Raw genomic sequence first — 14727 nt, 5'->3', positions numbered from 1 at the left:
GGTGGTGCCTGGAGATAACCATGGGGCAGACACGGTTTGGGCTGGTTCATATAAAGAATTAATTTTGGACAACTATTTGCAGATCTGGATTTATTCCCATTATCGCATCTCTCCAGCTAAGGGAAGTTACAGTACCTTTACCCAGAGCAGCAGGAAAGACTCCACTAACTCTCCCGTGCAGCCACAACCTGTACTGTACCTGGGCAGCTGGATCACGAGTCCCGGGCTGCCTGGAGCAGTCCTGGTGCTCAGCTGTGTGGTAGGAGACTCAGGAGACCACCCGAGAAGAGTCTCACTCTCACCCAGGCACAGTCCTGTACCACAGCCCCAAACAGTAAACGTAACTGGTGCTTCCACAGGACCGCCTTCCTCCTGGTCCCACGCTCCTCTCGTCAGACACACACTGTAGGACCACATCCTCCAAACGCGCTTCTCGGAATCATGCTTCACAGGGGTCCACTCCCCCAGGAGGATCTACCCCTGCCAGTGCCTTGGCTCCACTGTTCCCACCCCTGGCCAGGCACCCACCGCCCCGCCGCATACCAGCGGCTGAGCAGAAAGCCTGCGTGCCCTGGGGCAAACGAGCTCGACTGATGGCGTACCTCTTCTGGTCATCAAAGGGGTAAGGCACTGACAATGAGAATGGATAGCTTACTTCAGCTAGCCTGTATGATATACAGGTAATACAGAATCTTTAGCAATATAAGTAGTAGAAATGTATACGCATAAAAGTACAATCACAATACCATTAGCGTTCTTCGACAAGAGATTGCCAAGTTCTACAGGCATTAAATACGGTGTACCACTCTCTTCCTCTATCCTCAGGAGTACCTTCAACACCTTGCTGCAAGCCCAGGATCTGTCCCTGGGCAATTTAATTCCTGACAGTACACCCGAAGGCAATTATTTACACAGTACTCACCCTCTCCTCCATTCCCGTGAGACAGACCCCACCACTGTAACAACCCCCGCCCTTCCCTCTTCTTCTGGCAAGGTCAGAAGCTGCTTTCACCACCACTGGATGGGCGAAATGCCGCATGAGTACAGCACAGCCTGCTTTCAGCCCCTCTAGCAAACCAGTGCCGGAAAAGACACAGTACAGACTGTGTTCAGACCAAAACACCCCAGCAGCATGAAATACAAGAACTGTGTAAGCTTCAATACCACTGTGCTCAACACCATTGTATCAGTTGGCACCACGTATATAGTAGTATTACAATTCTAAATACATTCACTGGCTTGGACCATCAGCCTTGACATTTGATCTCTAGGTGGCACTATTTGCAATATGTAACTTCTAAAAAACACTAATGTTTCGAAGTGCCATCTACTGGTATTTTCATTATTTACATACAGCTATTTCAGAACAATGAGTAGCAAAAGTGTCCGTGTGCTTTTCAGTTGGCAATCCCTCCAACCCCAAAGACTCACAGCGACTTTTTTTTTTTTTTTTTTTATCTCATGGAAGTCGTTTATTGCATCTACATCCTAGAACATTGTGAGAGCCTGGCAAGTAATCACCAGCAGCTTTCAGAAATGAAAGCAAATATTTTGACAGTATATGGAGGCTGGTAATTTAACTTTTAAGGTGGACCAGACAGTAGCACTTTAGAGTTCAACTGGAGTGCGGTGCTTTGCTTTTAAAACTGTCTTAACCACAAGTCTGTATTTAGCTTCAAAATCAGGGCAGAGGAATCCTGTCTTTCTGCAAAATTAAATCCAGAAGTTACCAGGTTCCACTGGTTATGATCTAGAACGTAGCTACCACACTTTAAAAAAATGTTAGGGCTTATTTAAATTTACTTAACTTTTTAATATGGCAAAAATTAAGTAATGCACCAAGACTTAGAAGCAACAGTCATAACAGCTCAGAACTCCTCCATTTATCATTTTCTCCTAAAAAAGGAAAAAGCTGTCATACTGTTCTCCACATTTCTCCATCAGAAAGATGGCTCTTAAGGTCAAAGCTATTTAGAACCCAGATGCACAACCTCAGCAATAGTGACTATACAACAGCCGCTGCCCTTTGGGTTTAGGGAAAACTACCTCAGTAAAGACAAAACATCTGAGGAGAGCTAAACTGTCACCTGTATTTACCCAAATCTCAAAGATTATTCTTAAAATTACTTACAAATGACAGCAACAGTTACCATCAGGAACTGATCGAGGTCTGCTTAAGCTTTCTGCACAAGGAGCAGATCCACATTACCTGCAAGGATTCCATAAACCTCTCCAATTTCATTTTCCTTTTCCCCCCTCCTGCCTAATCCCTTCTGCATTTTCTAAATTTCCAATTCTTCCTTCTGTCATTGTTTTCTTCCCCAGTTCTTCGTGCAGGACACACAGAGGCATGGCCCCACATCAGTAAAATACATCTGCTGTGACTGACTATGTCACTTTACTAACTTCAGGCTATCAGATCAAAAATCCAGTTTAAGCACAGACACAAACCGTACAGCTGGTTTAGAACAGCAACAGCCACTACCCAGATTTGACACTGTAGGACAGCAATACGGAAACCATGGCCACACGTCTGCTTCACCTTGAGAACTGCCCATTTACATGCAGGTTCCTGAAAGGGGCAAAAGTTTGTGAGACACCAACCATTTAGGGACAACGCAAACTTAGTTAATGAAAATTTATTCTTTCAGTAAGTCATAGCCAGCTCTTATGCGACCAGGGCAGAAGCTGTCGATGATTCACTAAAAAGAGAGAAGAAAAAGAGAGAGAAAGAGAGAGAAATATTAATTGCAAAGGCAGTTTTCCAAACTAGTTGCCAAAAATACTGCTTCAGTTCAAAGCTTTAACTACCAGTCCTGAGCTTAATCACTACCCATTTAAAATTTTTTATGGCATAAAGAAAAATCTCACCCTTCCTTTTAAAATACAAATACTAGGATAACAGCACAAAACCACATATTAAAAAACCTGGCCAGTTGCACTTGAGTCTTTTCAGAAAAAGAGCTCACCCTGGCATCTATGGGAATTCTCCTACGTTGGCTATATTTTCCTAGAGAAAAACTACAAATTACTTTCATTTTTGCCACAGCTAAGCCATTTCTCAATACGTTTTTAAAGTAACATGAACTATACAAGTATCTGAGAACAGAGACTGCAGTTTGTATAAAATACTATACAAATTATCCAGTAGCGACTTCACTCGTTGAGACAGTTACTTTCCCCAAGTGTTGTGACAGTCATTTTACCCAGCAATAAGTTCCATTAATTTATCAGTCAGTATTCATGAAAATACCTATTCTTTGCTGCCTGGTTTACCTATACGCCTGACCACAACGCACTCTTCACCCTTTGAATAATAGCCCCAGCTTATTGTTTATAAAACCTACAAGACCTCAGCGAAAATTGTAACCTAAGAGAAGACTTACTACTTCCAGTTGGGCGGCAGCACTCTCTTAGTTTTGTAGTAGCGAGCCAACCTATGGATTCTGCTTTCAATCAGAATCAGGCGGAACTTGGCATCTTTATCCTTGAAAAGAAAGTTACATTACAACCGAGCACTACTTTGACTTCTCAACAATGTACAATTCAGATGTGCTTTAATGAAGTAAAAAATCCACAGCTACTGCTACAAACTCCACAATCCCATTCCCAAAGTCTGATGAATCCGCTAAAATCAGAACAGGACCAGAAATACGTGGTTTAAGCAATGCTTCCACGATCCTTTTCACAAAGACCGTTCTCCTTTATCAAAATGCCTCCCCAAACCCCCAAGTTCACTCGAAGGGGTGGCTAACAGGAAGTACACTAAGAGTCTTTGCTTTGTCAAGTTGTAAATAAACCACTGTATTATTTGAAAAAACAAACATAGAGAATTATCTACTTAAATTAAGCACTCACCTTTCTGTTTCTCTCAAGATGTTTGCGAACAGCAACAGCTTTCTTAATCAAGTGATAAAGATCCTCTGGAAGGTCTGGGGCCAGTCCCTTCGATTTAAGGATTCTCAAAATTTTGTTGCCAGTTACAAAGCGAACCTGGGCAACACCATGGGAATCCCTCAGGATCACACCTGAAACAAACATTTGCATTTCACACTGAAAAGAAAAACCTTACACAAACATATCTTGTGAAACCAACCTTACAGTTACAACATACACAAAAAAGGTCTTCTCTAAACTGAAAACCTTTCTGGTGGAAACTGTGAACAAATGGTAGACAATGAGTGAGCAAAATACAACTTACAGAAGCTGAAACGGTATCAGATTGCACTTAACAGACAAATAACCCACTATCGCATTTAGGCAGGTAACACATTAAGTGCTGCAATATTATTGGGAAATTTTCAACAGGACTCATTCAAGCTATCTATTCAATCACCCTTTTCTCTATGGTTAAAGATGTCATAGACATCTTTAAGAAATGTACTGTACCATAGCGATCATTAATACCCTCAAGATTACAATTAAAAAAAAAAATGATTCACACAGCACATAATTACACTGCATAGCTCATGACCATATAAAGTTGTAGCATGCATACACTTAAGCAGAGCTCTAGAGGGGTCCAAACTATGGAGAACTAGTTTATTGTCCAGCTCCAGTGCTCAGCATGCTCCTAAACACAGGATTGCCGATATTTGAGATGAGATGTCAAGTTTTCCTCCAAGAAACTGGGCAGACTAAACTTCCCTGTAGCATCTGTAAGTGGTCATTCCTAAGGACATGTTATAAGATTAAACAGATGTTTCACACTTTCTGCGTGAAAAAAAAAATACTCAACTACTTCACCAAATGTGCTTCTTGCAAGAATAAGACATATTACATTTTTAGTGGTATCCACACAGTGAATACATAGGTACGTCAGAAAATCTGTATTTTCTTAGAGTGTTATTTAACATGGATTGAAGGAACAATTACATTATTACAGTCAGAAAAATGTTTTGTCTCCATTTAGGAGTTATTAATAAACCTTACCAATTTGTGAGGGAGTCAGGCCTTTTTTAGCCAGCTTGTAGATCTGTTCCTTTACATCATCAGAAGTAAGTTTCAGCCACTAAAGAAAATTAGAAAAAAAAAAACACAACTCATGAATGCTGCTTAATACAGAGGCATAGGCTAGCTATGTGAAAGCTTTTTATAAGTGATAGAAATAGATGGTTTGTAATGCTTAAAAAAACAATCAAGAACTGAAATTGTTCTTCTAATGAGATAGAAACTTTTTTACATATTATGAACCTATAGCGCTAGTGAAATATGGTGGGGGAAGGCAGAGGTGAAGGAAGAAGGTCTCTGTTTAAAACATCCCATATAGCCTGCAACCAGCTGCTTTGGTAAACCATCAGTTTACTTTAACTGGCACACCAGAAGCATGAATACAAATTTACAGAGGAAAACAACACTGCCATTGGGAAGGAACTCTTTAATTGGGCCCTTGACAGAAACGCAAAGTTGATAATCCTTTAGCCATCTCTTAGGAAAGCACCTACAGAGATTAGTGAAAATCTAAGTACACAAATAAATTAAAAAATGAAACAAATGGACCTACTCAGATAGGACTGTGCCTTTTCTATTACTTCTATGTTAAACTGTGCTGATAGAGCCATTGCTTCCGTGACTATTAAGGGGAAGACAACACCAACAAGCTAGGTAATCCTCGCTCTTTCAACGAGCTACAAAAGCTCCTGATTTTTTTTTCCTTTTTAATACTGTAACATTATGAAATAGAAAAGCACAGCAAAAAATGTATTTGGAATTGCTCTACAGATTACAATTCAAAACAGAATACAAATAAAACTAAGCAAAAAACCACAAGGTTTTTTAAAACAAGTATAGCATTTGAGCATCCTTATTATTAAAGTGTTTCACCATCAACAGTACTTCAAGCAGCTTCACATTATCTTACTTTAAATTGTATCTCTTTATTTTCACGTTTTGTGCTTTAATTTCATGTTTCCGTTTAACTGTTTTTCAGTGTGTGCTTTTCCATATGCACCACAAATTGATCTTTCTGCCAACAAATACATCCTCCAAGACGTAGCCTTGCAAAGCAAGACAGGTTAAGCAGCTGCTCGTTTAGCTCACAGGTAAGCCTTTTAAGTGGAAGCACCCTGAATGAACTAAGGGCGTTCATGCGACGTTACTTAAGTTAGTGCTCTGACCACCAAACTGCTGTTGTAGTTTAGAAAACGGTCAGTCTATTCCACAATGGCAAAGACCAAACTCAAGCATGAAGAGAGTAATTTAACCTCTAGGAATTACCAGCACACAAACTAAAAATAATTGACGTAGCACTTAAATAAAATAAAGGGAGGTACAAAGAGGAAAAGAGACTTCTTTGCCCAACAAATCACCTGGCCAGGAAACTATATACTTGCTTTCTCAGTATCCTAAAGGCCATAAGCTAAGGTAGTATTTTATCAGGCCATAATGTAAAAATGATGACACAAAATATTACAGGTCTCTTCGTGTTGTTTCTTTCCCTGGGCACTGCTAAGCTGCACTGTGGGAGCCGGACCCCGCGCTGACCGCCACGGGCCGGCCGCCCGGACCTGCCGCAGTGCGCACGGGGCGGGGAAGTCAACTTACCGTCGGCACGCTCCGTCTGTAGGGCAAGGCTGACTGGGACAAGCCCTTTCTGTGGGAAGAAGCAGATCACACGCTGTGCGGAGCCGGACAAGCTAGACTGCCACCCTACCCCACCGCAAGGCAGCCTGCTAGAAGCGCTCCCTGCAGGGCCGTATCCAGCCTGCGCGGCCGGGGCCTGCGGCCTCCCTCCTCGCCTGCAGACGGTGCCGCCACCAGCGCAGGCCGCGCCGGGCCGGCACCGGGAACGGGAGCCCGAGCTCCACAAGCATGCCCCCGCCCGGGGCCGGCCAAGGGAACCTGCACCTCACAGCGGCCCGAGCCTTTCCGCACCCTGCCGCCATACCTCCACAGCCACAAGCCTGTCCTCCCCCCCTGCCCGCGCACCCCGCGCTGCTCCCCTAGCAGCCTTTCTGCTCCCACGCCCTTCCGTGGCGCCCGTAGCAGCCCCAAGCCGGCCCCACACCCCAGCCGCGGCCCCAGCAGCGGCCACTGACCCGGGAGCGTGCATGCGACCCATGATGGCGGCGGCAGAAAAGAAGGAGCGACGCGAGGGAACAGCCCTGCCCGCCCCACTTCCGCAGGAAAGGGCGTCCCCGCGCCTAGCCCCGCCCCGCGCCCGCCCGCCAGCCAATCAGTGGCGCTGGGGCTGCGCTGCGCACGCCACCACCCCAGGCCCAGCTTGCACCGCGGTCCCGCGCACCGCCCCCGCGAGCGGGCTGGCCGTTGGCAAGCGGTTGGGGAGGGGGCGAATGCGCGCGCAGCGCTGGGGCCGGCGCCGCCCTGAGGGCGCGACCGGCGGCGGGACCCCCCGCGCGGCCCCGGCGGACAGTGACGACCAGCAGGCGTTCTTTTTTTTCCCCAGAACAGAGTTTAATGTGCTTACAGGACAGCGAGGAGTCACATCGAACCCGCTCGGCACGGCACGACGGCGGGCAGCACCGCACACCTTTATTAAGGAGCTCGTGTAATTAAAGCGTTTGGTTCTTACAGGTACACAGAGACAGGGAGGGAAGCCATTTGCCCTCGCCGCGTGTGGCCACCGACAGCTCTGCCCCAGGCACAGCCGCGGAGGCCGGAGCCCCGCCTGAGGGCAGGGCCGGCCCCCGCCGCAGACACGGGAGAGAGCTCCGGTTTCCCAGCACCGCGCGTGCTTCCAGAGACGGGGAGCGGTAGATCGTACAAAGGCAGCAATAACAATTTCAGTGCAAAGTTAATAGAAGAGGTCTTAGCGCAAGCTGTTACTCCGAAATTATAAAACAATCGTACTTCTGGCTGCAGGTCACAAGTTGCATAAAAGATTTTTTTCTTTTCATTAAACAAGATATAAAAAGCTGTTAAAACTACATTTTCAAGCTACTTAGTGTACTGGTAGATTCCACCCCAATTGAATATTTTCCTCTTTCACATCCTTTTTTTTTCTTTTTTTTTTTTGTATGTAGTATATTAAAATCTTATTGCAACAGTCACTTTTTTCTTAACTGAGAATAGTGCAAAGAGGTGCAAGCTTGGTGCTGTCCTCTAGGTGTGAGGAGAGGCCATAGATTCCATAGACAAAATGAAAACCATGGCCGTAAAAAGCTTCAGCCAGTGACTTTCGAAAAGGAAGGGAAAGGCACAAAATGAGTTAAGCGATGAAGATTAAATCAGAAGTCAGGACAAGTGCTAACAATACAGTACTATACTTTTTTCAGAGTCCAGACAACTGTTAAAACTGCAAATCATTTTTTAAATGATTTTAGTTTATTTGTATCTTGTGCTGTAAGACACTGTGCTTTAATAGCAAACTGCAAAAAAGGCAGTACATATTGCTTTCATTTTATTTCACAATGGAACGTTTCACAAAAACAGTAGTCTACTTTCCTGTGTTTAAGTGACTTGTGATTCTAATGATGGAATGGAGTAAGTCTCAAAAGCATCAAGTGAGCAGGAAATATATCTAGTTAGTTATATAGTTTATTATTTACAGGCTATATACTAAATGAAAAATATGCAGAAGATGCCTAATAAAACTGGGATTTGGGACTTACTATTAGTATCAACCCAGTTTCTAACATTCAAGATATTCTTAGCTTTTTAATTGTAATAATTCCTACAAAATTGGACCATGAATATTTTAGGCACCAGGAGATTCAAGTGTACTTCTATATTGAAGGGAGATTGGTCAGTAGCAGGGGAAGGAAAATCAGATTACGAAATAGGTTTTTAGTGTTGGGTATAGAGAAGGCTTCCCCCCTATTGTGTCTTCGTTCATAGTTGCATATTTAAAATTTTGCTCTAGTCATAGTCAGTGGCGATAGTCTGTCTCACTTCAAGATTTAGTACTAAAGAAAAGTGTGCAACTTTACCTTATAGCTTTGTTTAGGCAGAAGATGACCACCCTAAGCACCGAGTAAGGTGAATAAAAAGGCTACACCTGTAGTGCAGAAACACCTAATTAAGTAACCAGCAGTATGAACAGGAGACAGTAAGTCGCATTTGTACTCCACTGTCACAATATAGTTCAATTCTTTGGAATTAAGTATTTTTAGTGGAATTCTTACTACTGGGAGTGAGAAACAGTGTTGCTGTGTACTGTTAAAAAGTGACCAAGTTCCTCTCTCAAAGCTCCGTTAATGCAACTCATTCCTGACCTGCAATTCATCCAGCAGTTGTGCTTTTTAACTAGAGGCCATCCTTTACCTGGAGGTACAGGTAAGTAATTTAAGTGCAAATGCCACTTTGGATTTAGTATTTGAATCTCTTCCACATTTAATCACTGCAGTATTTTAAAGTTCTAGAAATTCAGACAATTCAAAACACTGAGAGGCTGGGCACATTTCCTACAGCACCACACTCAGCCAGTCTTCATTCATTTTGGAGATCATGGGTAGAAGATAGGATAGAAAAAAACTACAGAAGTTGCACTTATACTGATCTTCATGGTTAGTGATGTTATTTGTAAAGAACACATCTCAGGAAAAGACTTCCAGTAGGACCTGCAAGTTATCAAACACGAGAACATTTCCCCTTTTTAAGGAGCTGAAAGTTAACATGTATACATATTTAAATACCAGAAATGAGGTAAGAGAGAAGCATTTGAATTATAAGGCACCATTATTTACAACTTCCATTATTGGCACTCACTCCAATAAGTCTTAGGGAAGCATGAATCTGGGATTAAATGCAACGCTAAGGAATTTTTCCAGCCCTTCAACCTTCATTTCTACAGGTGCGTGTGAAGCCACCAAAATTTTACCCGTCACTGCTTCTGCGATGTCTAGTTAGTAGTGGGAATGTAATCCTAAAAGTATGTTATTTCTTTGATGTTCTCCAGCATTATGGCATGGCTGACACAACACAGGTAACAAAAATTAAAAGGAAAAATGCACTGTATCCACAGGCCTAATGATTAAGTTACAGTTTAACCGCCCAGCGTGGTCAAACTGTTCATCTCTCTCTCACAGACGGTTTAAAAACCCCTTCCTTTACCCGCAACTCTTAAACATTTACAATGATGCTCTGATAACATCACATAAGCATAAACCAGGTTTTCTAGAAATCCTCCAAATTAGGCTACATGAACATTGGTCCAACATATCTGTTGAAATGCAGAGTCTCTTATTTTAAGATGTACAAATTATCTTCAAGTAGGAAGATGCACAAAGCACAAGTGAATACAATTGTTCTGTTCTTACTCAGGTGTAGAAATGAGTTCACAGATAGGGTACAGCAGTTAGTCGATACCAGTTAACAGTCTCCTTGCACAGGTTGAAGTCCTTTAGCGAGAGTGTAATTCCACCCAAGAAGAAGTTCTCGCGTAACGATTCTGCACTGAGCACACTTAACTGAAGTTCTCTCTGTTTCAGAGTCTCCATGCTATATCCACTGTACACAAGCTAGAAGGTAAGAAGTCAAGAAGTTTTTGGTTGTCCAAATGAAGTTATACAGATTGCCTAGCCACTGATAGATGTCTTAACTGCACATTATGATCACTCAGTATGTCTGTTTCTCAGACGATAGGCTGAAGTACATCTGTATTTTATTTTGTGCTCCCAATGTTAAGTGTTTAAAAGGACCAGTGTTTTCAGATGGAAGTACTGTTTACATGCCAAGACTTCTGAATTCATTCTTTTCCACATTATGAATCAGTGAATCCAGGGCAGGGGAATCTTTAGTTTTAAGATTGCTTTCCTTCTCCCCATCACTCCTCAGAGTCAGTCTCAGAAATTTCTGCTTACCTGTAATAGTACATTTACCTACTCGGTTGCTTTGGGTTTTTTTTTTTCTTTTTTTTTTTTTTAAAGGCACAAAGGTTTTCAAACAAGTTCCTTTTCCGTTTATATATCTTCGCAGATTTTTTAGAATCATAGAATAGTTTGGGTTGGAAGGGACCTTTAAGTGTCATCTAGTCCAACCCTCCTGCCATGGGCAGGGACATCTTCAACTAGATCAGGTTGCTCAGAGCCCTGTCCAACCTGACCTTGAATGTTCCCAGGGATGGGGCATCTACCACCTCTCTGGACAACCTGTGCCAGGGTTTCACCACCTTCATCGTAAAAAATTTCTTCCTTACATCTAGTCTGAATTTACCCTCTTTCAGTTTAAAACCATTCCCTCTTGTCCTGTCACAACAGGCCCTGCTAAAAAGTCTGTCCCCATCTTTCTTACAAGCCCCCTTTAAGTACTGAAAGGCCGCAATAAGGTCTTCCCGAAGCCGCCTCTTCTCCAGGCTGAATAACCCCAACTCTCTCAGCCTTTCCTCATAGGAGAGGCGTTCCATCCCCCGATCATCTTCGCAGCCCAGACAATATTTTAATTACTGCTTAGAAAAAGGGACAATAGCAAATCATAGGGAGTTACTAGATAAAGTTTAACTTGCCATTTCATTGAAAGTTGGATTTCTTGTCTTCCGGGAGATCTTGGTTTTGCGTTTGGATGTTTTGTGCGTATCTGGAAGCAAGTATGTTTTTACATAGGGATTTGGATCTGCACCATCTTCTGTAACCTACAATCCAAAACCAAGACAAGTTAGAAAACTAGTTAGTGCATACCTATTTGAATATTTATTTTCAAGTATCTAGACATTGCAATCAAGCTAACCAAAAGCAGCAGTTAAGTTGGCAGTTGGAAAGTTTGGAGGAAGAGAGAGTTCCACCATTCCTGCATCAACCTAAGTCAAGAAGGTAATCGACAAAATAGAAACAGTTTTTGGCAGTGAGCTCAGTATCTCTACTTACCAGGTCTTTAATGTGCATCACCATGATAAAGAGAGTGCTATTTCTGTACGATATGGATAGCTTCACTTCTCCTCCCACTTTGCCTGAGGTAGGACTTGATGGACTTGCATCTGAAAAAATATACAATTATTTCCTCTGTAATATTTGTACATTTTCATCAGTACTACACTAATTATATATGGGGGAAAAATACAAGCCTTAGACCAAGTTGAGTTTCTGATTTTATTTTTAGTTCTCTATTAAGAGGGCAAGGCCGTAAGTTTTAAAGATTTTTGCATTCTCTTGTAAGAGCCAACTTGGAGGTTTAGAGTAAAAACGTAAGTCAAGCCACAAGCAAGCCCAAGTGATCACATATATTGTTGCAATTTTTAGTATGTTTTTATTTCCTTGAAACTGTATGCAGGCACATTTGGAAAGACAGTGATGCAAAGTTTTCAGTGAGGGAAAACCACAGTTAATTAGAAAAGATTTAAAAAAAAAAATCACATTGTAAAGGTGTCATACTATAGTCATCCAATTTATAAACACCCCCCAAAAACATTACCTACCTGTAGGTCTGGCTATTCCATCTATTCCTTCTACTTTCTCATCACGAAGTAATGGATGGAAGAAAGTGTAAACAAGATCACACTAAATTTGGAAGAAATGTTACATATTAGTTTAAGTGTTAACAAGCACTAAAATCTGAAAACTTGCATTGGATTTGCCTAAGTTATTTAAACTCACTTCTGCCACCTCTGAAGAACTGTTCATCAGACTCTGTATGTAGCTGTTTAGCTCCACTTTTCTTTTAGCTGCTACATCTTTTATATGTGTTCTTCCCAGAACCATCTTATTAGGAAAGCTACAAGGGAAGAACAAGATAGAGTTTTCAGTTAATTTCTCTGAAGTAAGTACAGTTAGATTTCATTGTCATTTCCATCCTGAAGCACTGATATCCATTTTTTTAAGTCAATCATGAGTGGAAACACAGCACACTAATAGGTAACGACATTCTAGAAAGGCAAGGAAACATTTGTAGGTAATTGTTATAAGTGATACTACACAAGACAAAGACACCGAGTTGCTCCTCTGGTTCTCCTCCTTGTAACTTCGAGACGACAGTTTTCGCCCTTAATTGCCAACTTTGAGGTCTAGTTTGCCCCTCAGTAGTTTTGTCTCCATTGCAAGCTGTTTCTTCTCCATTTCAAGCTGTTTCTTCCGCCACCCAGCTGGGAGTAGTTTTGTTGCTTCCATTATGATAGTGATGAGTGAGTTAGGAACATACCCTGGTAACTTCCAAAGAGGAAAGAGAATGCCAAGTTTGTTGTGGAGCTCCTGGAACTCATCAAATGTTCGGAAGACAAATGTTGGCTCAACTTGTCCTTCTCTCAAAACTCTCACTACGTAGATCTGCCCAAAACACAAAAAAAACAAAGATAAAAAGTAGTAATAATATTATAGAACTGACTTAACAATATAACTTTCTTAACAATTAACTCTTTCTACTATGGTAATTCTTCTCCTGCATACATATCCCAGTAACAGTATTTGCATTTTATAGTAGAGTTAGAATTACAAATACCCCTACTGTAATGCAAAGTAACATCACATGGTCTTCTCATAACGTAGATCCACATCTGACAGTGGAATAAAGGTAGATAAGGCTAAGCTGTCCGCATTCTCCCTTTTAAGCCTCATTGTAAATTCATTCCATATAGCACGTATACAAAATTTGAACACATCAGTGCAGGATTACATCTAGACATATCCATGAGGCCAGAACTACCACAACTTATCAGGTGCAGACTATGGAGGAAACTAATGCCTTTTTTTTTTTCAATTTAATTCTCTCAAGATTCTAAAGGATTCCACTTTTAAAGTGATAATTTGGTGGTCAGATGCAAGTGTACTGCATTATACAGAAGGAATTTTTAAGAATACTGGGGGTACAGTCCCAGAATGCAGTTATTCACATTATTATGAAAGTATTATGAAAGGCAAATTAAGGTTGAGAAACCACACAGAAAATCCAATTCAGTGGACTCATTTTATGGGCAGAGGAGTTAAATGTATATTCAAAAAATGTGCAACTGGGAAGATGTTTAAAAATTTAGACAGAAGGAGACTACATCACCTTAACAGTTTCCTGGAAGATAAGAGGCTGGTTTGGCTTAGACCAGGAATGCTCAAATACATTTACAATTAGTGATTCAGTACAACGCTCTTCACTTCTAGCGTTACTCAGCTTTGTCCTACCTTCCCTTGCTGGTGTCTTACCAGATTAAGACATTTACAGCAAATACAACTTGGAAAGAGATGTACATTTGCATATATGAATATCGCTCACTTTTTAAACAACTTGAAAGAAATGTTACTTAAGCTGACTATTCTAGGCTAACAAACAGCAGTAGAGAAGTAAAAAAAAATAAATTGAAGATGTTGCACATCTGCATACGAATATGAATATTAAGACAAGTCTAATTCAGGTCTATCAAAATCCTGAGGGCAAGTTGTGATGCTTGCTGCCTCTAGTAAGACTGGCTAGGAGTGTAGGTGCATTAATACAGGAAACAATGCTTTTACTTAGGAGGAGCAAATACAACTTTAATGGAAGGTCAGAACAAAAACAGAGTGTGTTTGACTTAATGACTCCTATTCAGGAAGGAGCTAATTCTCTGTGATTAAGTACTGAACTTATACAAGAAGGAGAATGTATCCTCTTGGAAGAAAAAGTACACCATCTTCACTGAGTGGAAACAGATTCCACATACTTACATAGTGTTTATCTGGGTTATATCTCTTCTGATATGTAAACACAGACACTTGTTTGATTCGGCCATCTTGTTTAAGAGAATATGTTTTAGCAGAAAATGAGAGGATGGGTTCATCATTAGAAGGTAGACCTGAGAAACGCAGCTGAGCCAAATTGTGAATGAAGAAATTAAACTTTGTGGCAACGCTTCCCAGACTGGATTCAATCAACCTA

The 14727-nt window shown here is 41.5% G+C and overlaps 2 protein-coding genes across 12 annotated transcripts in view; both read right to left on the bottom strand.

The window, feature by feature from the left end:
• Positions 1-2624: 2624 nt before the first annotated feature.
• Positions 2625-7188, bottom strand: RPS13 (ribosomal protein S13). Its single transcript, XM_075162730.1, has 6 exons — positions 7038-7188; positions 6544-6592; positions 4933-5011; positions 3859-4028; positions 3387-3487; positions 2625-2702 (listed from the first exon to the last, which is right to left on the bottom strand). The coding sequence occupies exons 1-6, from the start codon at positions 7058-7060 to the stop codon at positions 2669-2671; spliced, it is 456 nt and encodes a 151-aa protein (XP_075018831.1). The 5' UTR covers positions 7061-7188; the 3' UTR covers positions 2625-2668.
• A 1055-nt stretch (positions 7189-8243) lies between these two features.
• PIK3C2A (phosphatidylinositol-4-phosphate 3-kinase catalytic subunit type 2 alpha) overlaps positions 8244-14727 on the bottom strand; it is a 72959-nt gene continuing 66475 nt past the window's right edge. For all 11 annotated transcript variants that reach the window (XM_075162717.1, XM_075162715.1, XM_075162716.1 and 8 more), the window contains 7 exons: positions 14517-14724; positions 13027-13151; positions 12486-12603; positions 12308-12389; positions 11760-11869; positions 11402-11527; positions 8244-10418 (listed from right to left, as the gene is read on the bottom strand). In XM_075162717.1, coding sequence (XP_075018818.1) covers positions 10236-10418; positions 11402-11527; positions 11760-11869; positions 12308-12389; positions 12486-12603; positions 13027-13151; positions 14517-14724 — 952 coding nt within the window. In that variant the 3' untranslated portion in view covers positions 8244-10235. The remainder of the gene's footprint in view (positions 10419-11401; positions 11528-11759; positions 11870-12307; positions 12390-12485; positions 12604-13026; positions 13152-14516; positions 14725-14727) is intronic.

Source organism: Calonectris borealis, chromosome 14, assembly GCF_964195595.1.
Source record: "Calonectris borealis chromosome 14, bCalBor7.hap1.2, whole genome shotgun sequence".
Taxonomy (NCBI): Eukaryota; Metazoa; Chordata; class Aves; order Procellariiformes; family Procellariidae; genus Calonectris; species Calonectris borealis.
Note: the sequence above shows the minus strand (reverse complement) of the source record. Positions and strands in the feature narration are given on the sequence as shown.

Coding starts and splice junctions, on each gene's coding strand:
- RPS13 (XM_075162730.1), bottom strand. CDS start 7,060: ATGGGTCGCATGCACGCTCCCGG. Junction 5,012..6,543: donor ACAGACGGAGCGTGCCGACG/GTAAGTTGACTT, acceptor AATTTTCTTTAG/TGGCTGAAACTTACTTCTGA. Junction 3,488..3,858: donor ATCTTGAGAGAAACAGAAAG/GTGAGTGCTTAA, acceptor TTTCTTTTCAAG/GATAAAGATGCCAAGTTCCG.